Here is a 26,040-nt window from a genome sequence, read left to right as displayed (position 1 = left end):
TTCTTTTCAAGTACTTTAAGTTCAAGTACAGCCTGTCCTGTACGTCTCACTAGTCCTGAAAAATTTGTCAAAGAGCACAATCACAATTTTGACTTCTAACAGTTAAAAATTAGCATTATTGACCGTGACCGTGGTGTTTAAAAAGCTTGCTTTACTCATAGAAAACTCTGGTCATAAACAGCAACCCATGAAAATGAAATCCTTTAATTTAATCTAGGGAAAGTATGACATTTAAATACCTTATTTCACTTTTGCAAGTACTACAGTAACTCAGTGGGGAGACTAGAGGCCTCTCTATGCACAGCTACCAAGCTAGTATATACTGTAGCTTGTATATGAGGTGTTTAAGGAAAATTGATAAATTGTAGAGTTTATTGATAGGCAGTTGCTCAAGAAGTGAGGCATAATTTTATTTTGCTTCTGGAAGAGGCACTGAATTTAGGTGAAGAAGAACCTTAAGTATTTGTGATGCAAGATTTGTACATCAGCAGGAATGCTGCACTACACTGAAATGAAGAAAGTGCTTTGTTTTTTAATTGTGAAAGTGCAATCAAATATTATTTATATGATTATAAATAATCATGATCATTTGATTGATCTAAGTAATTGTAGCTATCATTTCAGCCATAGTCTTGTATGTGGATTTAGTAATCCACAGCATTGTATTGCAGTCACATGCATGTCAAATTTTTACGAACATCTCCACTTTCAATTCTATTAGTCTGTAGAAGTCAGCTAATGTTGTTTGTTTGTTTGTTTGTTTTACTGTCACTGCCCTTCCCCTTCCCTCTTGGAACAACTGTGGTACATTCTGGATGAGTTTGTGTCAGATGGACACATTTTGAGTCATTTCGGCATTTTTGTTTCTTATTTTTAATCATGTTTTACTTTTTTTATATTTTGGTCAATTTGTAGTTCATTTTTGACAAATTTTGAGTTTGTCCATCAGTTTCACCATGGCATGAGTCTGAACTGAACCATTACATTAATGAGATGTGTGAAGTAATTTAGGGAAGGATTTTTCTCTTTGTCTGACAGTAAACTGAATATCTTTAATTTTCTTTTTTATTTCCTTATCTTTTCCTTTTTTGCTATCGCCTACTAATATAGCTTTTTTTTTTCCAAAACAGCTTCTCCCAGCATTACATCAGATCCTTGTCAAAGTTATTGCCTTCTGTATTGCTGATAGGTGCTTAATTATAATAGTCACTTGCTCACTCCCATGAATCATAGTACTATAAAACAGATAGTTATGCTCCGTTTTGACTGTGTATGAGTTGTTTCTACTCGTCACATGGCTGTCCTCGAGACTTTACACACAGTGCGTCAGCCAGATTATGACCATCCTGTGCTGTTTCATTTAATGAGTAACCATCACACAGACAGTAATCTGTTTTAGGACCATCACAGTCACTAACAGACCTTTGACAGCTTTATCTAATGCTAATATATGTTGTATTTGTAGCATTATGGTGTAATCACTGCCTGTCCAGTAGATTTACCTGGATCATGCTGAGTGTCCATTTTACTTTACAGCAAGCTATCACCTTTATCACAAATACACAGCCAGAGGTAATCTTGTTTTGCAACTTGTTTGTTAGTTCTACTAATGGTGGAGCAGGTGACAAGAAATTAGTACAGAGGTGAAGTATAAATCTGTCTCCCCTTGCTCTGTCAATTGAAGATCATAAAAGGTTGCATTTCCATGAATGATCATTTTAACTAAACAATTCTGTGGATTATTTTTTGACTCAAGTTTTTCCCCTCAATGTTTCCACACAGAGTCATGAATACAAATCAGCAGCAATCCTATTTGTTTTGCGAATTTGTCTTGAAACAGTGTCTGAGAGCAAACCTCTCATTTTTCAGAGACTTTTCAAAGCCTGGCAACATCCACAGACTGCACCAAATACAACAAGAGTTTTGAAACAGTAGTCCAAAAGCTTTGCACTGGCCATGTACTTAACAGCCTGGCTGCTCCAGGACATGACCAGACAAGGGAAGCAAAGCAAAGTGTCTCTTTTACTTTAATTTCTTGTGTATGTTATGCACTGTGTCCGGCCCTCCTCCTGATCAGAAACAGAAGCAGACCCCGTTCAAATTCCCAACAGCTTTTTTTTTTCACAGTCTGCACCTTTTTCCAAATAACACTTCAGATTCAACCTTCAGCAGCGTTACTTCAATGCATGGCTGCCCGAAATCTAAGCAGATTAGATATGAATCTGATTGAATCTGACTTGAGTTCCAAAAAATGAGTCTCCGTCCAGGGAAAGCGGAGGCCTGTGGAGGAGGTGTAGAAACACAACAGGAAAAGGGGTCTAATGAGACCACTCCCTCCCTCTCTCTAAACACATTCCCCTTTTTTGTGGTGGGCTGTCCCCCTAACAGAAGGAAAACTGCAAAGTAATAGTTATGCAACCTCTTCTGTCTCTCTCTGTTTTATCTTTAGTGCACTCATCTACATAAAGCACTGAACTTTAGACACATGAGTGTTGAGGAGTGTGGGCTGGTACAAAACTGGATTTTGTCAGTGTCTTTGACTGCATCTGTTCAGTGTTCACACTTGCTCATCAGGAGGGCTGCACATGTGTTTGTCGCAGGCAGACGACTCACCGAGGACTGCTAGAGAATAAACGTCAAGAACTCCTGCCCAACGTCAACTTAACTCTTCTGCTTTTTACATGAATCCAATTCATTTCTGGTACACCAGTGTGTTTTCTCGGCACAGGGTGGTCGCGTGTTTTTGCTTCTGCTTAGAAGCTTCATGGATCAAAGTCCTTCACAGCCACATCCTGTAATTGTCTCTGGGTAGCGGGTAAAGAGGAGGAGAGAGTAGCAGTGTTTGAGTGAACTTCGGCAGTGGTGGAGCAGAGTGCGAGAGGCGTCTGATTGTCTAGTTAACTGCGACCGACTGAGTCCATCCCTGTGGACCATGTGTGCTGCAGCTCTGGAAGATTACTGTGGGTCCATTTTCTGGGTGAGTTCAACACACAAAGTTATTGTAGCTAAGACAAGGATTGTGGAAACTGGCTTCTTTGTGGCCTCCAGTGTTTTTACATTCTCCCTCTGAAAACATTAATTAATAGTTTATGGACACTAATATAATCAGTAACCTTTTCTGTAAATTGTCTTTTTTGTAATCATAGTATTGCAAAGGATGAAGAAAATATTACATCATAATACTTATGTTAGTGCTACATGGTTTGTTTAAAGTTGTTTCTGTTATTTTTTCAATCAATCAGAATTTATTTATAGAGTGCTTCACAACACTCAAGGTGACCAAAGTGCTCTCCAGTTAAATTTAAACAGTAAAATTAGAAATAAAAGCAAATTAATAGAAAGCAACAATAGAACACATGTCAAGAAAATACAATCAAATAAAGTCAAATACAATTTTTGTATGTTATGACATAATGGCAGGTAGAGTCAAATATAAAGTGACTCCAAGACAGTAAATGTTGCAAGTGTTGTCAGAAAGGTTTATTGTAAAGATTGTATCTAATAAATGTATGAAGGAGTTGCTGAAGTAGTTAAATGTTTTATGTAGATTTTTTTTTTTTTTTATCTGTGGCAATATCTCAGTTTTCACCCCTGCACACACATAGAGGACATATGACTGGACAATAATAACACCACAATCGGACATGACTCAACATGTCCAGCATGTTTATGAGCTTAAACTTTGTATCTTTGTAGTGGTCTTATATAAATAAATAAAAAAAGAAAAAAGAAATGTAGTTGTTTTTGCTATTAATCCAATTTTATTTCCTCCTCAGCTTGATGTTTGCTAGAAAATCTTAAAAGGCAAGGCACATTTTAAACATAAATAAGATTGCTATTTTCAACAATTTTGACAATCAAATAATTATTTACATTTTTTTCGACCAAAAAATAGGACAAAAATGCTACGTATGCTTTAGTTTCAGCTTTATAAACAGGAAAATTTGCTACTTTTCTATTTGCTAAGATTTTATATTTATTTTATACATTTGAGAGATGTCAAAGCTTTTGTTTTTCCTTATTTTTACACTTTGTAGATTACACTGCGAACAGAAATTAATAGGTGAATTGAAAATAGAAATTATTTTCAGCTGCTGTCATACGGAGGGAAAGAAATCCATTTAGCTCATAAAGCATCCACATATTTGCTCACACTAATCAATGACTGCTAGTGGGGTACAGAAAACATTAAGATTCACATCTAGATGCTCAGGCTTTACTCCAAGAACGTACATTTCCTCCTAGAACTTGCAAACGTGATCGTAGACGTCTGCAGATTGGTGACACAACAAACAGCAGAAACCTCAAACTCAAGAAGCGCTAAAACATAATGTAATTGTAAATTTTTTTTAAATTGTTATTTTTTGGTTTTACAACACATCAAACATCTTTAGCACCTGTTTCCTCTTCGCTCTCATCTCTAGAAGTGCACAACACAATATACTTCACACAGAGCATTGAGCTGGGGGGCTTTGGATTTAATTGCAGGTGGGTTAGTGTTGATTACATTTGTGAGCAGAGAGATGTCAGCTGTCCCTGCGGTGTAATATCGTGTAATTTCCGGAGTGGAGATGTGGTTTATGTGTTTGCCACTGTTTGAGATTAGGAAGGCAGCGTAGTTCTGTGGTTGATGTATGTGTGTGTTTGTATTTGCCCTTCAGAATGCTTCATATCTGGAAAGAGAAGACCCAGACCTCCCAGTATGTGTGGAGCAGACCGTTCTGGTCTGGATCCCCCTGGGATTCCTGTGGCTCTGTGCCCCTCGGCACCTGATGACTCTGTTCCAGAAAACAAAAGTAAACAGAAAGCACCTGAGCAAGCTCTATGTCTGCAAACAGGTAATACACACAGCAATAAAACAGAAATAAATACAATGTTCTAATCATAATGTGATGCTGAGATGGAAGAAAAGGAAGCTGACACTTCAAGGTCCCACACTTGATTTTTCTTGTGTTGTGTGGTTGATATAAACTTGGTGGTATAAAGTAAAAGTGGTGATGATTTGGAGAGGCTTATGTCTGCCTCAGGTTCCCCCCACAACTACAGAATATGGAACTAATGCAGTTATTTCAGGTAACTCAGGATTTTCAGGACTTACCACAGTATTACATATTGATCAGTCAGTTCTCTTGGAAAGTCACTAATCCTAGAAGTGTGCAGATAATAGTGTGAGAGGGTCTCTGAGGAGAGCAACAGGTTTTAGAGCTGCAGTTTCAAGGCCACTTCACTGTTCTATGGAATTTACATGTCAATATAATTGTTAAACAGAAACCGATGAAGCACTGAAGCCTTGATCCTTCTTCTTCTTCTATCACCATGAATATGGTTTCATTTTTATTACTAGATTATTTATTCTTTATATTTTTTGTGATTAGCATAAAGGGATTACATCTGTCATTTTGTTATGCACTCTTGTGTTGCATAATGATCATTTAAATGTTCAATAAGAAACATAAATCTAAGCAATTTATGCAGAATTACATCTTTCTGATTGTGCCTTATATGAGGTAATATAATGTAGATAAGCTTATTACCTCCAATCACACAGCCAGCATTTTTTTGTCAGCTTTCATATATGGTTTTGGTTGCAGCAATATGACCAGACAGCTGTGTTGCTTTCAGCCATTTTTAAAATGTTCTCAAGCTGGTTGAGGATGACAGATTGTAAGAAATGTACTGTTCCGAATGTGTCAACATTTGCGATTGTTCACTGGTGCTAACTCTGTCTCTTTATGCCCTTATAGCTAGACTGAGACATTCTCAGTTGACTTAGCCAACTTTTGCTCAGTGAGACAGCAGTACTTGGGTTTAGTGAAGCGAGATAACAAATAGATTTCCCCCCTATGTTGACCTTGCTGTCTGGTATAGACCTCTGGGGTTATACAGTCATGGTGAAATGAAGCATGTTTGCTGTTTTTTGAAGTGAAAATGAAAAATACACTGTGGGAACATTTGAAACGTACATTAATTGCTAAAAAAGGGCACAATGTGGTAATGTTTAGAAATTTTATCCAGTGAGGTCTAAAATACAGCTACAATTTAATTTATCAGACGCTTTTATTCAAAGTGACGTACGTCTGAGAGTAGATACAACACAAGCAAGGACCTTGTCAGGAGAAAACAACCTGGATAAGTGCATGGTCTTTACAGGCAATGTAGACATAACAGGAACATTATTTATTTATTTTTGCTGTCTGCCAAATGTGAAGGTGTTCAGTGAAGAGTAGGGTTTTTAGTCTTTTCTTAAAGACTGAGAGAGACTCTGCAGATCGAACAGAGTTTGGTAACTTGTTCCAAAACCAGGGAACCACAGAAGAGAAGAGTCTAGCTATCGACCGGCCCTGTTGTTGTGGTTTTATAAGGTGCCTTAAGGGAGTGTAGACCTGAATGAACGAGTTCAGCTGGGAGGAAACTGTTTTCATTGTATTTTTGAATGCAATTGTCAGAATTTTGAATTTTATGGAGGCAGCAACTGGAAGGCAACGAAGCGATCTGAACAGCGGGGTGACGTGCTGCTTTTGGCTGGTTGAAAACAGCTGTATTCATACCTCAATCATATATTTTGCATTGGACCAGATGGCTATCTAGACATGCTTGTATATATTTTAAATGGACTAATTATTGGTGTGTAGGATCTTTTTTTTACTCAAAAACAAAATCTTGAATGAGAGTGCAAATGACTTTAGTCTTAAATGTTAACTACTAGACACAAAATGCCTCCCACACCTCCTAAGAGGTTTCAGATTTACACGTCACACTTGTAAATAACATACCGTGATTGCCTCTTAAACTTCTTCCGATGACACAAAGTTTTCTTTTATGCACACGTGTGAGATTTTTGCTGTGATTAGATAAAAGCTCCCCGTTCAGCAGATGAATGTAAGAAGAGCCTCTTGTGTCAAACTCTTCACGAACTGTACATACATTATTCAGTGCCATGAAGCTCAAACATCCAAGAGAAATGATCATACCACACTTTTGCATGGAGTTGGGCCTTAATGTAATTTATTTGCTTATCTTGTCTGTCTTTTCTCTTCTCAGCTTGTTGTGTCCCTGTTGTTTCTGACGGCCATAGCAGGCCTTGGAGTCACGTTAGGGGAGGATTTTGGTCCAAACCGAGACTCATCTTCAACAGTGAAAAATGCTGGTGTATTCTATGCAAATCCTGTCTTGTATGCGGTCACATGGGTAAATTTAGCAGGTTTTCACATTTATATAATTGTTCTGGTGCTCATGATGGAAAGGTCACATGTTCTCTATGTTCTGACATGTCTTTTTTGTTAGATCCTTGTGCTGTTGTGCCAGGCAGGAGTCAGGCGGAGGAAAGAAACAGTTGACTCTGCCACTCTTTTCTGTTTCTGGTTCCTCCTTGTTCTGTGTGACATTTTCCCTTTCCAGACTCTCTTACGAGAGGCACTCCGAGAGGTATGAGAAAAGACATTTGTTCAAGTTGGGGATAAGGAGTTATACATATTAGACAAGTGGTAACTTACTCAGATGCAGTCAGTTAATATGGTGCATGAGATATCCATATTTAGGAATAATACGCAATTCTTTATTGCATCTCCCTCACACTCCAACTGTTTTAAACTTGTCTTTGATCATCAGGGAAAGGTCAGTGATGTCCCTCGTTTCTGCCTTTTCTACATTTCCTTCGGGCTGGAATTCATTGCATTTATTCTCTCTGCTGTGGCTGATATCCCTCCAGAACTTAAGGAGCGTGTAAAAAAGGTACATGACATTGTGGAATTCATAATCATTGACCAAACACAATAAACCAAACCTTCATCAGTGCAACCTTTTGCACATAATCCACCTGATTGCTTTTGTTTAATCCCCAGAATCCTGAAGCAGGTGCACCATTTTGGAGCAGAATCACTTTCCACTGGCTTAACAGGTAAACTCATTACCGACAATATGAATCCTGGCACTCAGATGCGTGCACGGTGGCCTTAAAGCGTTCCTTATTTTTGTCCAGTATGACAGTGAAAGGCTACAAAAAGCCCCTGGTGCAGGAAGACATGTGGGAGCTGAACAGGGAGGATAGCACTCCTTACATCCACCAGCATTTCCAGCATTTCATGAAGTCCGAATTGAGTAAAGCTCGGATCCGGTTCCAACATAAGCTGAAAAAGAAAGGTGTTGAAGGCAGAGACAAAGCCCAGGATGAAGCCATACAGAACGGTCTCTCAAATGGTTTGGGGAAAGGTGTGAGTCATGATGTGCTGATAATGGTGAGAGCTCGCAAAAGATAACACTTGCACTTACATGTAGGGTACAATGTCTTGCACTCTTGAGTTATTCTATTTTTAGTAGCACTACTGATTCTCTTGAAGATATCCCAGATATCAGGTTATTGAATAGAGCCTATGCCTGTGGCTAAAGACTGTGCTCAACAATATTTTGCTTTAGGAGGAAAAAGGAAAGAAAGAAGATGAAAAGAAGAAGAAGAAAAAGGACAAAAAGGAGGAGGAAGAGAACTATCCCAATTCATGGCTGATTTCCACCATCTACAAGACCTTTAAAGGGCTTCTTATTGAATCTGCTTTCTTCAAACTGATACAGGACCTGCTGACTTTTGTCAGTCCTCAACTCCTGAAGTAAGTCAAATTTTAAATAAAATCACCTTTATTGAAAATCTCTCAGTGATCTTTTTCAGTTTTCTTTTAGCTTCTAAACTGCTCTGCTGAAAAATGCGCGTTTCAGTTTTTTTTTATAGCAATTTATCTTTTCATTCTATATGAAAAAATGGCAGAATTCCAACCTAAACATGTTAAGTCTCTGCATCACTGTCAACACTTGTTTCTGCTATTTACTGCCATTTGTCCCTTTACTCTATCAACATTCCTTGCAATCATTAAAAGAAAGGTCAATAAGTTAATGGCTATATACAGTGGTATAGAAATGGGGGAAGAGTAGAAAAGGCTCCACCACTTTATTATTGCATCCCTACAATAGTGTCTGACTCACCAAGGATACTAAATACATACATTTAAAATTACAAAGGCAAGACCCACAATGTTAACTTTTTTATTCCATGTGTGTCAAGGCAAAACTGCTCCTATATCACCCACAATGCAGCTTCATCTTAATCGTTAATTCAGCAATCATTGAGCTCAAACTGAAGAACATACCAAACGTTTGGTAACTTAACAATAAGAAATCAAAAGATTTCTCACTTAAGTTTATCAGACTTTGTACAGCTTCCCCTCAAACTAGTGGAATCATTTTTCACATGTGCAGAATATTCTTCCAAAATCTGTAAACTATGACTTTTCAAAACAGTGGAGGTCCCGTTCAAAGCCTTCAAAAACACAAGATCTGACCTTGTCCCTTTAGCTTAACTATTCACTAGCCATTGATTAGTTTAAGCATCCACTGATAACGCCCATACATGAAAAGAGAGGGGAAATGGTGAGACAAATGAAGAGGGAAAAAGGTTTGAAATACATTAGGTGCCTCAGAGGTAAATGGCTGCAAATATAGTAGCACATGTTCAAATTCTGCAATTCTGCAACATTAACATTTTGTTTCCTTTTCTAGATTGATGATCTCATTCACTGAGGATAAAAGTGATTATGCCTGGAGAGGGTATTTGTATGCAGTGCTGCTGCTAGTCACGGCCCTCCTGCAGACTGTGGTTCTGCAGCAGTACTTCCAGCGCTGCTTTGTCCTGGGGATGAAGGTTCGGACTGCCCTTATGGCTGCTGTGTACAAAAAGGTAAAAACCAGGGGGACCATGAGATTTTCAGTATAAAGCAAGAAAACAAATACTGTACCTCTTCACACATGAAGAAGTACATTTCCATAACCATATTAGCTGTTTGAAAGAAAAATCCCTATCACCAACAAATGCAATGACCATATTATTGTCACTGAAAGAAGGTAGATCTGTATGGCTCTGTCATAGATATCACAGATAGCATCTTACAATGGTAATTTCATGAGCTGTTCAATGTTTAGCAGACTATTTAGTTGGATGACCAACATTCTGACGGATTGCTTTGTCTCAGTGAGCTCCATGTTACTTTGTTCATTCACAAGATCATGAAGATTAAAAAAGACCAAACCACAACATTTTTTTTCCTTTGACTGTATTGTCTTTTTTGTTTAAGGTAACTGCTGCTCCTGCCATATTCTCCTCCTCTAACTTCGTTTCCTTCTCACCCTCTCCCTATGGTGTCGTCTTTACCTCTTTTCAAAGGCATTAGTGGTGTCTAACGACACTCGTAAAGAGGCGACGGTAGGGGAAACGGTGAACCTGATGTCAGCAGATGCCCAGCGATTCAACGATGTCACCAACTTCATCCACCTGCTGTGGTCCTGCCCTCTGCAAATCATCATATCCATTGTTTTCCTGTGGCTGGAGTTGGGACCTTCTGTGTTGGCAGGGCTGGGAGTCATGATACTAATGGTACCAGTCAATGGATTTCTAGCCACCAAGGCCAGAAATATCCAGGTGAGTGGAACTGCAAACACATACAGGATAGCTGTTGCACATTTTGTATATATATACTATACATATACTTACAATATTACAGACAGTTTTAGTTTTAAATTGTATTTATTTATTTTATTTTTTATTTTATTCATTTATTTGATCAGGGACATACAATTATCATAGAACACATAGAACTGATGCATTACATATAGAGTGTGTAGCATTGAGCTAATTTGCAACTCCTGTCCCTGGTTGGGCTTTTAAGTAAAAGTAGTCAAAGTCATTTATAGGCAAAAATATTTTTGTTCCCTTGGCAGCGACATTAGAAATATGTTGTATATTCCGCTGGTTTATAAATGCAACCGCTGTCGTACTGTCTGTTCTGGCTCTATCAATCTGTGTTCTATAAAGAGTGCAAAAATATTAAATGAAAATTATTTCCATACAATTTTCTGTTTATATTATGAATGTTTACTATGCAATGGGGCCTTGAGAGTACTTTGCTTAGACTTTCAACCATAAGTTGTTCATTTTGACACAAGTCAGAAGCTTCAAATGCAAAAAATGTGATTTCAGTGACTTTGAACATGGCATGACTGCTGGTATCAGACAGACCGGTTTGAGTATTACTGCACCTGTTCATCTCCTGAGATTTTTACACATGACCGTCTGTAGAATGTACTCAGAATGGTGCAAAAAACTAAATCCATACAGCAGGTGGCAGTTCTGCAGCTAAAAATGAGCACTGATGCTAAGGGAAGTCAGAAGACAATGACTACTGTGAAAAGAAAAGGCTACAACAATTTAGACAAACGCTCTTTCCAACTGTGTTGAGTGCAAATGCTCAAGCATCGATCCCTGAGGTAGATCAGCTACAAAAGCAGAGAAACGTGTCAGGGTTGCACTGTTTCAGAAATTAGAGGCTGCAGGCACACCAAGGCAGTTGAAGACTAGAAAAAATGTAGTCAGGTCTGATGACTCGATTTTTGATCAGATGGTGGGGTCAGAATTTGGGTTCAACAGCATGAAATGTGCCCTATGATCTATTGTTTTTCAGGAGGCCTCACCCTATATTAGTATAGTGTTGGTCAAGGCAGCTCACTGAGTGTAAATACTGCACATTGTTCCTTAGTGATAATGCTTTCCATTTATCTCATGCAGTTCTGTCAGGAGCCACTTAGAATCTTCCGTTGGGTCAATATATTCTTGGATCCCACCTTTCTTTTGTTGTGCACCTTTTGCCACATTGAGAGCATAAAGCAAATAACCAGTACAATATGATTTTAGACCACTTTCCTAACAGAAAGGATTCTTTCTTTGACAACCTCAATAAGAACAAATAAATGAGGACCAAAAAGGTCAAATATTTCTCTTGAAACATTTTTTCACCAAATCAGTAGTGTTTGCTGGCCTGATAGCTTAGATTTTATTTATTGTTTCTTATTTATGATAAAGAAATTTTCAAACAAATATGAAACAGAATTGAGGAGTTTCCAAGAGCACCTGATTAAAATGTGTTTTGCTGTACAGTATCCTCTTCTTTGGGCTGCTTTGGGATGCTTTTGTCATGTTTCCATATTGTCTCTGAACAATAAGGCACATTTCACTGCTAATTTATACTTCGATCTCTTTTCAGATAGTGAACATGAAGTACAAAGACCAGAGACTGAAAATCATGAATGAAATACTCAATGGGATCAAGGTGAGCACTCAAACTCCTTATGAAATTCTTAAAGGTCTTCCTTGCATGAAAGACTTTTATGCTTCAGGAAAAAGCTGAAATGGTTAGTTAGTTAGTTTGTAGTTCCTTCTACTAAACTGTGTCCACCACCTGCGGTTCATTGGTAGTTATTACATAAAGTATGAGTGCTTTGTCCACGTATCCTTACTTTCCTGTGTCCCCCACAATGCCCTCTTTCTCTTTCATCCCTAACTAGATTCTGAAGCTGTATGCATGGGAGCCATCTTTCCAGACGCAGGTTGAAGACATTAGGGGGGAAGAACTGAAGGTCATGAGGAAGTTTGCATATCTGTCGTCTGTTTCTACCTTCATCTTCAGCTGTGCCCCAGCTCTAGTGAGTCCTGCGAAGGAGCTTCACAAAGAGACTAGAAGTGGCAAGTGAATGATGGTCTCTACACAAATTTTTCTCTTCTCTTTTGTGCAGGTTTCACTGGTCACATTTGGAGTGTATGTTGGCGTGAGCCCAGACAACGTGCTAACTGCTGAAAAAGCTTTCACCTCCATCTCTCTCTTTAACATCCTCCGATTTCCCCTGGCCATGCTGCCCATGCTCATCGCTGCCATGGTGCAAGTAAGTCAACAGCAATAAACGGAATGTACACACATACCAAACCTTTGAAAAAAATCTCACTCATCCATTTCTTTGACACATCAGACAGCAGTATCTAGGAAACGGATTGAGAAATTTCTGTCAGGTGAAGACCTTCAAAGCGATGCTGTGCGTCATGACCCCAGTTTCAGTACGTTCACGATTGAGTATTTACACCTTTTCCTCTCCTGAGCTGTAAAGCTTATTCACCAGCTAATTTGTGCATGTTCAGCTCCTATTTGCCTTCTCTATGCATCTGTTTTTAGTTCTCTGACCATTTGTTTTCATCTCTTAGGCTCAGCGGTTACCATAAGTGATGGTTCTTTTGCTTGGGAGAAAGAAGCAGAGCCTCTGCTGAAGAAGTATGACTGTTTTAAACACAAAGTCCAACATTTGCATATTACAACATATGGCTGCAAAAACTGTATTTGTCAGAACTGTCTTTACAGTACTGTACTATATTTCTTCTCTATGTGTTTCCTAGTGTGTCTCTGGACATTAAACCTGGTCGGTTGGTAGCAGTAGTGGGAGCTGTTGGCTCCGGAAAGTCCTCTCTTATGTCAGCGCTGCTGGGAGAAATGCACAACACCAAAGGCTTCGTCAACATTCTGGTGAAACCTTATTTCTGTCTTCACATCTATCTAACAGAAATAGTGATTTTAGAAAAGAATTTGTATTATGCGAAACATTCTTTACAAATTAATTAAAAGCAATCAGTACAAACAAGCTTTAAGTACCAAAGGTACTCAAATAATCAGTGTATGGAGATGGTTTCTCCACTGTAGTATTAATTGAATATATAATTCTCTCCAGTGCACAAAATGTGGTTCAAGAGTGTTCTATCATCGTGTAAAGCCAGAAATTTTCAAGATGTTAAAGCTCCTTTTTGTCTGGTAGGTTGTTATATAGAGCAAATATCAGCCAGGGTTTTCATTGAATGACTCACTGACTTTATTTGGTGACTAAAAATACAGAATAAATAGTTACAGTCATTGAGGATTAGGTTACAAGAAAGACTAAAAAGCTTCAGACAAACAATGAGGAAAGAAAGCAAACACTAGACAAACATGCAATTACAACATCAAGGAAAAAATGAGATGTAGTAATGGAGTGCCACAGCCTACATGGTTTCTATCTGTACCTGTTTTTAATAGAGGCACAATTGAAAGCCTTCGCTTCCTCTCTTCTTCTTTGAGAAGCACCAAGAGTGAAGGTTGCTGCAGCCTTCACTGGTCTTCAACAATTCTCTGAAAAACTCAGCTGAATAAGGCTCTGTAACGTTTCTGTTAAAAATGCTATTTTTTCTCTTTGCCAGAGAAATGTTCGGCTGGAATGAAAATCCTATATCCATACCTTCATATAAGGGCCTGGACAGCAGTGTAGTTACAAGGAACTGTATTTCTGACTCTCACTGTATTTCTGTCCAGGGCTCCCTTGCGTTTGTGCCACAGCAAGCCTGGATCCAAAATGCCACTCTGAAGGATAACATCTTGTTTGGCTCCCCGGATGAGGAGACGAGGTTCCAGAAGGTAATTGATTCCTGTGCCCTCACCCCGGACTTGGAGCTTCTGCCTGGAGGAGTTCAGACTGAGATCGGAGAGAAAGTGAGTTCAAGTGTTTCAAGGATTTTAGTATGATAATAGGGTTTTAATATGATAATCATCAGATAATCAACACTGATTGTTGGTCAGATCGGCTTACAGTTCCTGCTGTTGCTTCTTTTTGCTTCTTATAACTTTTTTTTCTTTTAAAAATATAAAATTCAATTTGCATTTCAAACATGCTAATAGATCCACGTCAATTTAAAAAAAAAATTTTTTGTCTGGGTTGTCCTACTGTTGCATTTATATTTAGTCCTAGTGCTAGGGTTAAAACCAAACTGACACTATTACACGTTCTTTGAAAATAAATCCTCAAACAAATTGTAATGCATGGCATGCTGTTGCTCCTTGTATTAAGAGAGGCTTTGAATTGTTCTATAAACCCCAATATTGTCTTGTGTTGTTAATCCCCTCCCCTCTCTCTTCTGTTTTTTCCAGGGTATCAACCTCTCAGGGGGTCAGAAACAACGTGTGAGCTTGGCCAGAGCAGCCTACAGCGAGGCTGATATTTATCTATTAGATGACCCCTTGTCTGCTGTGGACTCTCATGTCGGAAAGCATCTGTTTGAAAAAGTTATTGGACCAAATGGAATTCTCAAAGATAAGGTTTGTGCGCTTTATATTAATGTGTTGATCAGTATTACACGTCAAAGGAAATACTGTTTAAAGACGGTATAATTCAAAGTAAAGTGTTGTATAATGTACATTTGTAGCAGTGGCGACAGACAGAATATATATCTTAACCAAGTAGGAAATCAAATAAGAAAATTATTGTGGTGGATTTCCAATGATTCCATAGATTCACTGGTAAATATATAACACACAGTATGTATTTTTTACTGCCAAAGGTATTTGTGATTTCACAGCTAATTCCCAGCGTGTTTTTGTCTATACAGACTCGCATCCTGGTGACTCATGGTGTAAGTTTCCTGCCGTATGTAGATGAGATAGTGGTCTTAGTGGATGGACAGATTTCTGAAATCGGATCCTACGACAGCCTTCGTGCCAGCAGAGGAGCTTTTTCAGAGTTCCTGGACACATATGCCAAAGAGCAAAGTAATCAGAACCAATCAGAGTCAGGTAATTATACCACTTTTCTCACGGAATATAAGTTCCTCAAATTACTGTACGGTAGCGGCATAACCAAAACTGATGCTGCATGTCATAGAAACATACAGTGTGTGCCTTGTGAATGGTGTTTCTGGTCTTTCTTCATGTTTTTGATCACTGCTTTACGTGAATGTTGTTTCCTCAGTTTCTTGAAGCACCAAAAATAACTACCATTTCTGAATGTGTCACCATGTATAATTTATTTATTTTTTCAGATCATGGTCAGGAAACTACAGAGTTCGAACTTATCCCTGACAGAGAAGACATTCAACCCGACCATCCTTTGGAGGACACAGTTTCTGTTACACTGAAGAGAGAAAACAGCATTCGTCGCAGCCAGCGTAAAAGCAGGTTTGAGCGTGTTTTGCCAGTACAGGACACAACCGAAAAACATTGTGCTTCATCTAGTATTTCTTTGCTCACAGCATACAAGTACCATGATTTACACCTTCAATGCTGCTTGATTATTGCATTTGTTTTGTCCTGTTTTCTAGTGTCAGATTAAGATTGAACAGTTCTATAAAAAAACCAAGAGATGGTGAAGAAATAAAGAAAGGCCAGAAGCTAATAGAGAAGGAAGCTATGGAAACAGGGCAGGTAATACATACATTTTTCTTGAAAGCACCAATGACACAAAATTAAAACCAGATCCCTGAGTATCTTCTGTGTTTGATATCCAGGTGAAGTTTTCAGTGTATCTCCAGTATCTGCGAGCGCTGGGCTGGGGATATACTTCTGTGGCCTTCCTGGTTTACTTCATCCAGAATGCTGCTTTCGTTGGTCAGAACCTATGGCTGAGTGACTGGACCAATGATGCAGATGACTACAAAAACATTACATACCCTAACTGGAAGAGGGACCAGAGAGTGGGGGTGTTTGGAGCTCTTGGAGTGGCTCAGGGTAAATAACGCATTTTTAAAAAATTATTATTTGCAACCGTTTTTCAGATTCATGTCAGTTAACTTCAGAACTAATTTTTTTTTTTATTACTGTCAGTGACAAACTCCCTATTTCACCTTTTTTAAATATATGATCCAGTATATATTATTATATGTATATTATTATATTATTATATATCTAACACACTCTATCAGAGGAATAGTTGAAAATATTTTTAGCCACCTTTCTTTCTTCCTTGGCCTTAATCTGATGACATCTGGATGTGTCAGCATGTCATTTTTCTGTAAAAATTGTGACGACAACCTTACCAGGTCAGATCTAGTAACATTTACGTATCACTTTCAAAATGGCACAATGTCTGAACTGCATGTTGTTGCATTCACGGATAGACATAATCTGTGAAGGGTTTTTTCAGCACTAGAACTGGTTCATGAATATTACAGAGTGAAAGTCACAGTTTATGTGCCATTCTCATTCTTTTTGCTCTTTGCTCTTCAAGTTCACGCCTTTTACAAACCGAAATGTCAGAACAAAATAAAGACAGTCAGTAGCATGACAGATTAATGAGGCTCATTGATGTTTAATGTAATCCTGGTTTTGATTAAAATAAATATATAGGAGCTCATGTTTAGTTTGTTGCAGCCAGATGTTTGAAAGAGACTTTCCTCTGAGTTTATTAAAAACTTGCTGGATCCATATGAGCGTCTCCAAAGACAGAGTTGCGTACGTTCATGTATGTGGGACAACAGAAGTGGCTTCGTTAACTACTTATAATTTTGAATTACCTACAACATAGAAATCAATCACTTTTCTTCACGTCAGACGGGTGAGCTGTTACCCAGAGTCACAATTTATGAGCTGCAGTTAAATCATGAGTTGAGTCATGTGCTACATCATAGCTGTCAGAATATTTTTACTTTACTGTTGGTAAGACAGTAGTTTCATTATCATCACACATTGACAGAACTTTGAGCCTTTAAGAAATCATATATAAACCCCACGGGTAGTTATTTGGATGGTTTGATAAGCTTGGTATTAGTTTAAATTTAGTATATTACTATATTTTTATGCATTATACAGCTCTTGATGCGCTGTCCAGTCTCACATGCATTTTGTCATTGTGCTGGGTTTGCCTGAATGAAACCATGAGGAACATTACACAACCTTGAATCCTTGAGTCCTTGAATTTATGACAATAAAACTGACCTCTGTCTGAATGGCAGAATGCCGTCACTTTTATAGTTGGATGAAGCATGCGATGTTATGTAACCCATGTCCGCAAGTAACCTTTGATGGGCTGGATGGTTTAGATGGTAAAAATGTTTATGACTGTGAGTGTTTATATTGGCAATATAACACTAGATAAAATTTGGATTTAATTACCTCAAGTATTAAGCTTTGGCTGGCATGAGGCATCCATGTATTTGCTTTTCATGTAGTTCTATACTGATAAGCAGTAAGTCTGATATAGCAGAGCATTGAGTCAAAGCAATGGCACAAAACAGCATTTTTACATTTCTGATAAATGTACAAGCACAACATAATGTGTTAAATAGTGACCTTTACAGCTCCTGAAACTTTTTTATTATCTTATTATCTAACTCTGCATTAAGGTCACTATGTTTACTTACCAAAATGTGGAACTATTCCTGTATGCAGGTTACTTCGAAAGACAAAAAAACATATTTAGACCTTTTAAATTTTTGTCATGCTAATGCCTATAATGATTCTCTTTGCTACATCTAAATCTAAACTGAAGACTACATTGATTTTGAAGTCACTGCTGGTTGATCGATGCTGACAGTCAATAATGAAGAAATGCTACATTGTGACTGAACGATAAGGAAATTTACTATGTTTGTTCACAGCACGTCTTGGATCACGTTACTTTTTACTGCTAGAGAGTTATAGGCACATTCTGTGTTCTCAGTGGTCTGGTGTCATAATTCTTAACTGAGAAACAGAATGATCAGGTATCCAGTTTTTCCACTTGTAGAGAATTGCTCGGGTTTAATCAGCAGGTTGCTCTTACAAACAACCTCTTTTGGATTCTGTACTAGTGAAGCAATAATGGAATCTCAAATAAGGTGATGTGTACATCCCTTCAGAAGAATACCTGAGCCATTTAACATTTGTGAGTGATTACCTCAATAGGAATTTGAAGGAGAGTAAATAGCACTTTATGCTTCCATGTGGGTGCCTGCGTTCCTTCCAGTACATAACACTGGTAATCATTCTCAGACATAATAAAGGCATTGGTATATTGCCAGCGCTCCTCTGACATTAATGAATAGCAAATTTATTAAAGGTGTCCCACCCCATTACGTTTGACCATCATCCTTCACAATTGTCCAGTTTTTATAAGACAAGCAAGAACGCGTCTTTTCAAATTTGTGAATCTACAAATTTAATTTTGACATGCTTGGTAACATTCAGTGGTTACATAAGTAGATGTGACAAAAGCATAATCAGGCTTTTATTCAAAATGGATGTGACTTTGTGTAAGTGTAATTTGTTATTTAAAAAAACACTCTGCTTTTATTCCAGGCGTCTTTGTCTTCCTTGGCACACTGATCCTAGCCAATGCCTCGATCTCTGCATCTCGTGTTCTGCATTCACGACTGCTTAGGAACATGCTGCGAGTTCCAATGGTTTTCTTTGACACAACACCAATTGGAAGAGTGGTCAACCGCTTTGCAAAGGTAGGATATGGCATTTATTTCTTCAGAACTTTTTCTCATTTTCTTCTTTTTGTGCTTTTGTTACTCCTACATATACAGCAAGTTATGTTATCTTTTTTTATGCAATTTCCTGATATAAAAAGTAACATTTGACGAAAGGCTCATTGAAATGTGTGTTAACTGCAGGAGCAGTACGGACTTCATTTAACTAAATCAATCCAAAAAAAAATCAATTTTGCCGGCAGCATTTATTATCTTGGAGAGCCAATAGCTTTTAAAGAACAGGAATGAAATTGAGGCCCCCTGCACAAGCAAAGCATTTGAAGCCTTTTTAGCTTGATTTTCGTTCTTTGTGTGATAACACTTTATTTCCCCTCCTCCCCATGCCTCAGATGAACTTAAGTCTGATAGTTTAATCGATAATAGAGGATTCCATTATGGTTACACTTGTGGTCTTTTCTCGGTCACTTGAAAGCACTATAATAGGTTGTTGTTACACAGTTTGGCAAATACTAACTTTCCGAACACTGGTCCTGAAGGACATTTTCACCATAGATGAAACCATTCCTCAGACCTTCCGCTCCTGGATCATGTGTCTGCTGGGCGTACTGGGGACACTGGTTGGCATCTGTCTTGCCACTCCAATCTTTGCCATTGTCCTTATTCCTCTGGGCCTGATCTACTACTTTGTACAGGTAAGTGGACATGGCAAGTGAAAAAGATTAAAGAGGAAGAGATATTTATTTCACACAAAACATTAAACAGAAAAAGAGAAAAAAGGCGTGTTTAAATTATAGTGTCTGAATTAACCTTCTGTTATTTTATTGATTTCTTTTCCCCTATCTCTCCTAGCGCTTCTACATCGCCACTTCAAGGCAGCTGCGTCGGCTGGATTCAGTGTCTCGCTCGCCGATATACTCTCACTTTGGTGAGACAGTGTCAGGTCTATCAGTGATAAGAGCCTACGGTCATCAAGAAAGGTTCCTTAAACACAACGAAATAACTATTGATGAAAACCTCAAGAGCGTCTACCCGTGGATAGTATCTAACAGGTCAGATATTGAGCACTGTACCTGCAAACACAATGCATTGAATTTATTCTAGCATGTGACTTTTCTAATGTGTTTTTCAGGCAACTGGCAGCATGGTAAAAGATGACGCCATTTGTGTGTGAATCACTTTCTGTGCGTGTTTGTTTATGCTACAGGTGGCTGGCCATTCGTTTGGAGACCATTGGAAACATGGTGGTGTTTTTTTCTGCTCTGTTTGCTGTTATTTCCAGAGACACTTTGGAAAGTGGCCTGGTTGGCATGTCCATATCCTACGCTCTAAATGTTAGTCACCCCGACACTGTCATCACACACACTGCAGATAATGAACATGTTAATGCCAGTCATACAGTAATTAGATGTATAATTATACAATTTTAATCACAGTGATGGAGCTTATTATTCTGGTTGCAATAACAAAGGAATAGCCACACTAACAATCTAAACACAATCTTCTCCCCTGCTGGGGCTTTGCAGATAACCCAGACACTGAACTGGCTGGTGAGGATGAACTCAGAGCTGGAGAACAACATTGTTGCCGTGGAGAGAGTGAGCGAATACTCAGAGATTGAGAACGAGGTGTGTTGGCATGAAAATTGTTCTGTACATTAGCACAAGATGTTAGAAACAGGATCTCATTTGAAGTTATGAAAGACCAAACAAATGTGGAAATAAGTGTATGCTTGAGTTGGTGAGCTGGGCAGTGGAATTTTTTTTTCTTTGATTCCATTCATTTTAACTGTAAATAAATACGATGGCTTTTTAGGGTTTCCAACTTTATCTATCTATCTATCTATCTATCTATCTATCTATCTATCTATCTATCTATCTATCTATCTATCTATCTATCTATCTATCTATCTATCTATCTATCTATCTATCTATCTATCTATCTATCCATCCATCCATCCATCCATCCATCCATCCATCCATCCATCCATCCATCCATCCATCCATCCATCCATCCATCCATCCATCCATCCATCCATCCATCCATCCATATATATATATATATATATATATATATATATATATATTAAAAAAATAATTTTCTCATACATACAGCCACTTAGATCAGGAAAAGAAAGACCAATCATAGCTCACCTTGACAACTTCTGCACCGTTACACATCTTTTCTATGTGCTTTTGTTTTGACAGGCTAAGTGGATAACTGACTCTCGGCCACCAGACACATGGCCAGAGGAAGGAAGGCTACAGTTTGAAGACTACAAGGTCCGCTACAGACCTGGATTAGACCTGGTGTTGCATGGAATCACTTGTGACATCAACAGCACTGAGAAGGTCTGTGTGTGCATGCATGCAGAAAAAGACCTGTAGGATATTTTATGTACAATTCAAACAAAAATATATGACTGGAGTTTCAACGATTAGTCAGGTAATCACGTAGATTAGCTGACTGAAAGAAAATTAATTGATATTTAAAGTAATTAATTAAGATCTCCACTAGGCATGCTTGAAGATAGATTAAAAATACTGGTGTCTGATAGCATTTTTTCACAGACGGTTCAATTATCTGGTTAGAAATTATTAAGATTTGTGCCCTATAATATTTTAAATTTCAAATCCTTAACTATGGGATATATGAAAAGATTATTTACAGTGAATTTGAAGAGTAGGAAAGCATTCAACTGGGTCTGAATTGATTTAAAAACTACTTGTCATGTCACAAATCCTTCTCACAGATGCTCCATGAGGTGAGCTCAGAGACTATTGTCAAACTCTGAGCGTATGTCACTCTACAGACCAAAAGTCAAATATCTAAGGAAAACAACATTCAAGTGATCAAAATTAATCTTTGATTTGAGGAGAACATTTGTGGTTCCATGTTCTGTCCAGTGAAAATGTACAGCTTTTTCTTGTTAAACACTGCAGCATTATAGTAAACAAAATGTCTGTTGTATTAGTTTGTCAGAAAAAAACTGCATTCAGTGATTTTGTTTTGTACTCTAAGAAATCGTGCTTGAGATATTTCTTCTTTTATAGACCAAACTGTTATTCAGTTATCAAGCAAACTATCTACAGATCAGTTAGTAATGATAATAGCTAGTAGTTGCCGCTGTGATAATATGAATAATATAAACTATGGATATCTCTTTAGCTGTGCAGCCGTTATATATACAGTGCATTACATTAAGTTGTAACCTGCAAATATGTAACTAATAACTTAAGATAAAAAATAAAAAATCCAAACCAGTCATAATTTATTTATCAGTGGAATAACACCAGAAACACTGAAGTGAAACTACATACTCAAAATAGTGCACTATATTGCTGCTTCTTAATGCTGGTGAAACCATGTAATGCACTACATCTATTCTCCTCTTCATGTCTTTGTCATTTTGGGCTTTTGATCTTTGGAATGCAATGTTGATGTTTCATTCACTCTAGCCTGGTCTTATTTGCTTTTCTTTGCCTGGCCGAAATGTTTTTTTCCTGGAATTTCTTTTGATGAATTTTGAATCGGAAATTTGAATCTATTATCAGCCACGAGTTTATTATATCTGCAGAACACATACAGGCTGCAACCCCAGGCATGCAAAGATAACAACATACAAAAGGTACAATATATAGCTTGTTAAATTATGGAAAAATCTGCAACAAAAGCATGGATCATTAAAACCCCAATAAAATAGAGACCATCCCACTGCAACGCCAATGCTGTTTTTGTGAATAATAACGTTAATGCAGCTACTATTTATTTTAAAGCTTTCACCGAATCAGTACAGGCTGCAGTCAGAGTATAAAAGCCTCATATTATTCCTTTAATTTGAGTGTTGTTACTGTACAACCTCAATGAACATCCACTTACAGGTGGTTAATGACTACAGTTTATAAAACCATTTTAAAAGATGTGTCAATCATTGTGTTTTTGCTTTCTCTCGCTGCATTCAGATTGGTATAGTGGGCCGCACAGGAGCTGGTAAATCAAGTCTAACAAACTGCTTGTTCAGAATTATTGAAGCTGCTGAAGGGCGCATCCTCATTGATGGTATAGACATCGCCGAGATAGGACTACATGACCTGAGAAACCATCTCACAATCATACCACAGGTACACACACAACACTAAACATTACAATAACTCAGACATTGCATTCATTTTTAATTGCCACACTTACTTATCCAACCCTGGGGGTGCAGGATCCTGTTTTGTTCTCTGGGACGCTGAGGATGAACCTGGATCCATTTGAAAGAGTCAGTGATGAGGAAATTTGGAAAGTACTGGAGCTGTCTCATCTGAAGGACTACGTGGCAGGACTGCAGGAAGGATTGCAACATGAAGTTGCAGAGGGGGGAGAGAACCTCAGGTGGGCAATAAAAATGATTATGAAAAGTGAATCAGAGTTCTGAGTGTGAACCAGTTTAGTTGCAATTGCACAAACATCCAGTCAACACATGGGTAGACCAATCTTGATACTGTGAATGAGTTGCTATGAAGGCTGATTTGTAACCTACAAACATTGAATAATGGGTAAATATGCCACAATTTTCAGAAACAATCCTAAATGATAATTTCTAATTATGTTTTGTTCTCAGCAGTTATTTGTTCATCAAGTGAAGTGTTGGCAAGCTGCCTGTCTTACTTGATCATACACACACGCACAGATTAAAAGCCTAGGATTGTTGGGTTTTCTGTTTAGAATTCGGTCTGTATCTTATTATGCTAATCACTGTAAGTTTGACAAATGTTGCGAATCTGCTCTATATGAATAAAATTGAATTGAATACTTACTACCTGTCAGTAAGGTGGATTTCCAGCATCCTTCGGATTGAAGTCTAAACCTCCTGGGGTGCTTATATACAAAGGCCACATATGTCAGGTGTTTGTGCCAGCATGTCCTTCACAGGAGCTCAAAACCTTCCAGTGTATTTTAAGCATCCAGCAATTTGTGTTTAATTTTCAGCTCTGTGTGCTCCCAGAACACTCTGAATTATCAATACATTTCATTTTCTTCCCAGCGTTGGCCAGAGGCAGCTCCTGTGTCTGGCCCGAGCACTGCTGAGAAAGTCGCGGATCTTAATCCTGGATGAGGCCACTGCAGCTGTTGACCTGGAGACAGATGACCTGATTCAGAAAACCATCCGCAAGGAATTTTCACACTGCACCGTCCTCACTATCGCCCACCGTCTCCACAGTATCATGGACAGCTCGAGGTGAGTTAATGTCCCATAAAATGTTATAAAGAGGTGTCTTAGCACTCATTTTATGCCAGTCAATGACACATTTCGTTCTTCCTTTACTGTCCTTTGGTTTTGAGCTTTGGTAGAAACCGACAAGTGGCCTAACATGACTGAGAATTATGAAATTATTTTTGTTTTTTTTCAGATTTGGGTAGCATCTCCTAGATTTCATTTAAGTTTTGCCAGCTAACAAATATAACAAAACGCATAAAGTTAAAGCTGTCACTGCACACTGAGCTTTATTGCAGGATTAAAATGACAAAGATCTGTAGAGCAAAGCATATACACAAGTGTTATTTGACAAAACAATCTAAACTCAGGTTCTACTTGCTCATCTTTTCCACGGCTGTCAGTCCATTACTTTGAGCATTTTAGCATTGTGGGTATTTACCCTACTCTTAACTGACTCCAATAAAAATCCAGTTGCTTTTTGGGATTTAAAAGAAATGTTTTATTGTTCTTGGCTTTCCATTATGCTGAATTTGCAGATCTCTTGCAACAGTTGTCTTTTTTTGGGTCCCAAACAATGAGCTAGTATGATTCAGTATCAGGTGTCAGGGATCAGGTGTCCAAGTCAACCTGCACATCTGTAAAAGGAATCATGAACACATGAAAGGATCTTTGAGACATCAAAGTCTCCTTTGGTTTCGCTTGAATCGACAGGCACTACTACAGTTTTGGAGCAGGGGTGAAGGCCGTAATGTATGAATACATTCATTGTATTCCTGATAACTGAAAACTGCCTCCAGACTGCAACGCCTACAAATATGATGGCATTGTGGTTAGGGTTTTGCACTCTCTTGCATGCAGCCTGAAGAGAGTAAATATTAAATTTTAAATTGAAAAATAATGCTGAAATCAAAGACAGTAGCATACACTTTTATGGTCTCCTGCATATCATAAAAGTGAACGGCTTTTATGATATTTCATTGGAAGTTCTTGATATAATAAACTGTGCTTGTTTTTTTTTAAATTCAGCTGACTTTATGTTTAAATACGTCACACATATTTGTAATTGAAAAAATAATTCCAATTCACATTTATGTAGAATGATTATCTCTGCTTGAGCATCTCTGTCAGTATGAACACTGGTCAGGTTACCATTTCTGCCTGTGCTCCTCCACAGGGTAATGGTGCTTGATGCTGGTAAAATCGTGGAATTTGATTCTCCAAGAAACCTGCTTGAAAAACAAGGCCATTTCTATGCCATGGCAAAGGATGCTGGGATAACAGAACAACACATCCCAATCCCAGCTGAGACAATAGTAGAACAAAGCTCAGCTCTATAATGTACATGTGCCAGTTTTTTTGAAGGATGATTTCATTCCATAAATGTCTTTTACTGTTTTACTAAAAAGCTAGAAATAACGGCTTGTGTATTATGTCTTGTATTTATAGGTAACAATATAAATAAATCATTTTCTATATGTAAATAATTTTTATATGTCAACAATGAATATTCTTTGGTTTTAATAAAGAGAGCGACCTCTGTTGTTTAAACTTGTATAAACTGCTTCTTTATTCTGTGTCATATGAAACGCTACTTTGAAATGCTGTTTAACAAAATAGTGTGACATATTTGGAAATAGTCTTCTATTCTTTCACTGCTATCATGTCTGTAAACACAAGATTACTAAGCAGCTGGTTAACTTACCATAAAGAGTGGAAACCAGGTGACAGTCAATCTGACACTGCAAAAGCAACAAAATCTATATTCCATTGCCTC

General features: G+C 38.0%; 1 protein-coding gene across 1 annotated transcript; it reads left to right on the top strand.

The window, feature by feature from the left end:
* The first annotated feature begins 2,433 nt into the window (after positions 1–2,433).
* Positions 2,434–25,824, top strand: abcc2 (ATP-binding cassette, sub-family C (CFTR/MRP), member 2). Its single transcript, XM_023286429.3, has 32 exons — positions 2,434–2,977; positions 4,662–4,838; positions 7,042–7,188; positions 7,285–7,425; positions 7,609–7,731; positions 7,842–7,897; positions 7,979–8,234; positions 8,413–8,600; positions 9,544–9,721; positions 10,205–10,459; positions 12,078–12,143; positions 12,379–12,516; positions 12,607–12,753; positions 12,838–12,922; positions 13,067–13,133; positions 13,256–13,382; positions 14,199–14,375; positions 14,811–14,978; positions 15,269–15,452; positions 15,698–15,833; positions 15,977–16,079; positions 16,163–16,382; positions 18,930–19,084; positions 19,603–19,758; positions 19,916–20,115; positions 20,271–20,397; positions 20,590–20,691; positions 21,271–21,414; positions 23,026–23,184; positions 23,274–23,440; positions 24,093–24,287; positions 25,441–25,824. The coding sequence occupies exons 1-32, from the start codon at positions 2,933–2,935 to the stop codon at positions 25,601–25,603; spliced, it is 4,752 nt and encodes a 1,583-aa protein (XP_023142197.2). The 5' UTR covers positions 2,434–2,932; the 3' UTR covers positions 25,604–25,824.
* Positions 25,825–26,040: the final 216 nt, after the last annotated feature.

Source organism: Amphiprion ocellaris, chromosome 16 (assembly GCF_022539595.1).
Source record: "Amphiprion ocellaris isolate individual 3 ecotype Okinawa chromosome 16, ASM2253959v1, whole genome shotgun sequence".
NCBI lineage: Eukaryota > Metazoa > Chordata > Actinopteri > Pomacentridae > Amphiprion > Amphiprion ocellaris.
The sequence above is the reverse complement of the archived record's forward strand: the minus strand, read 5'-3'. Positions and strand labels throughout refer to the sequence as shown.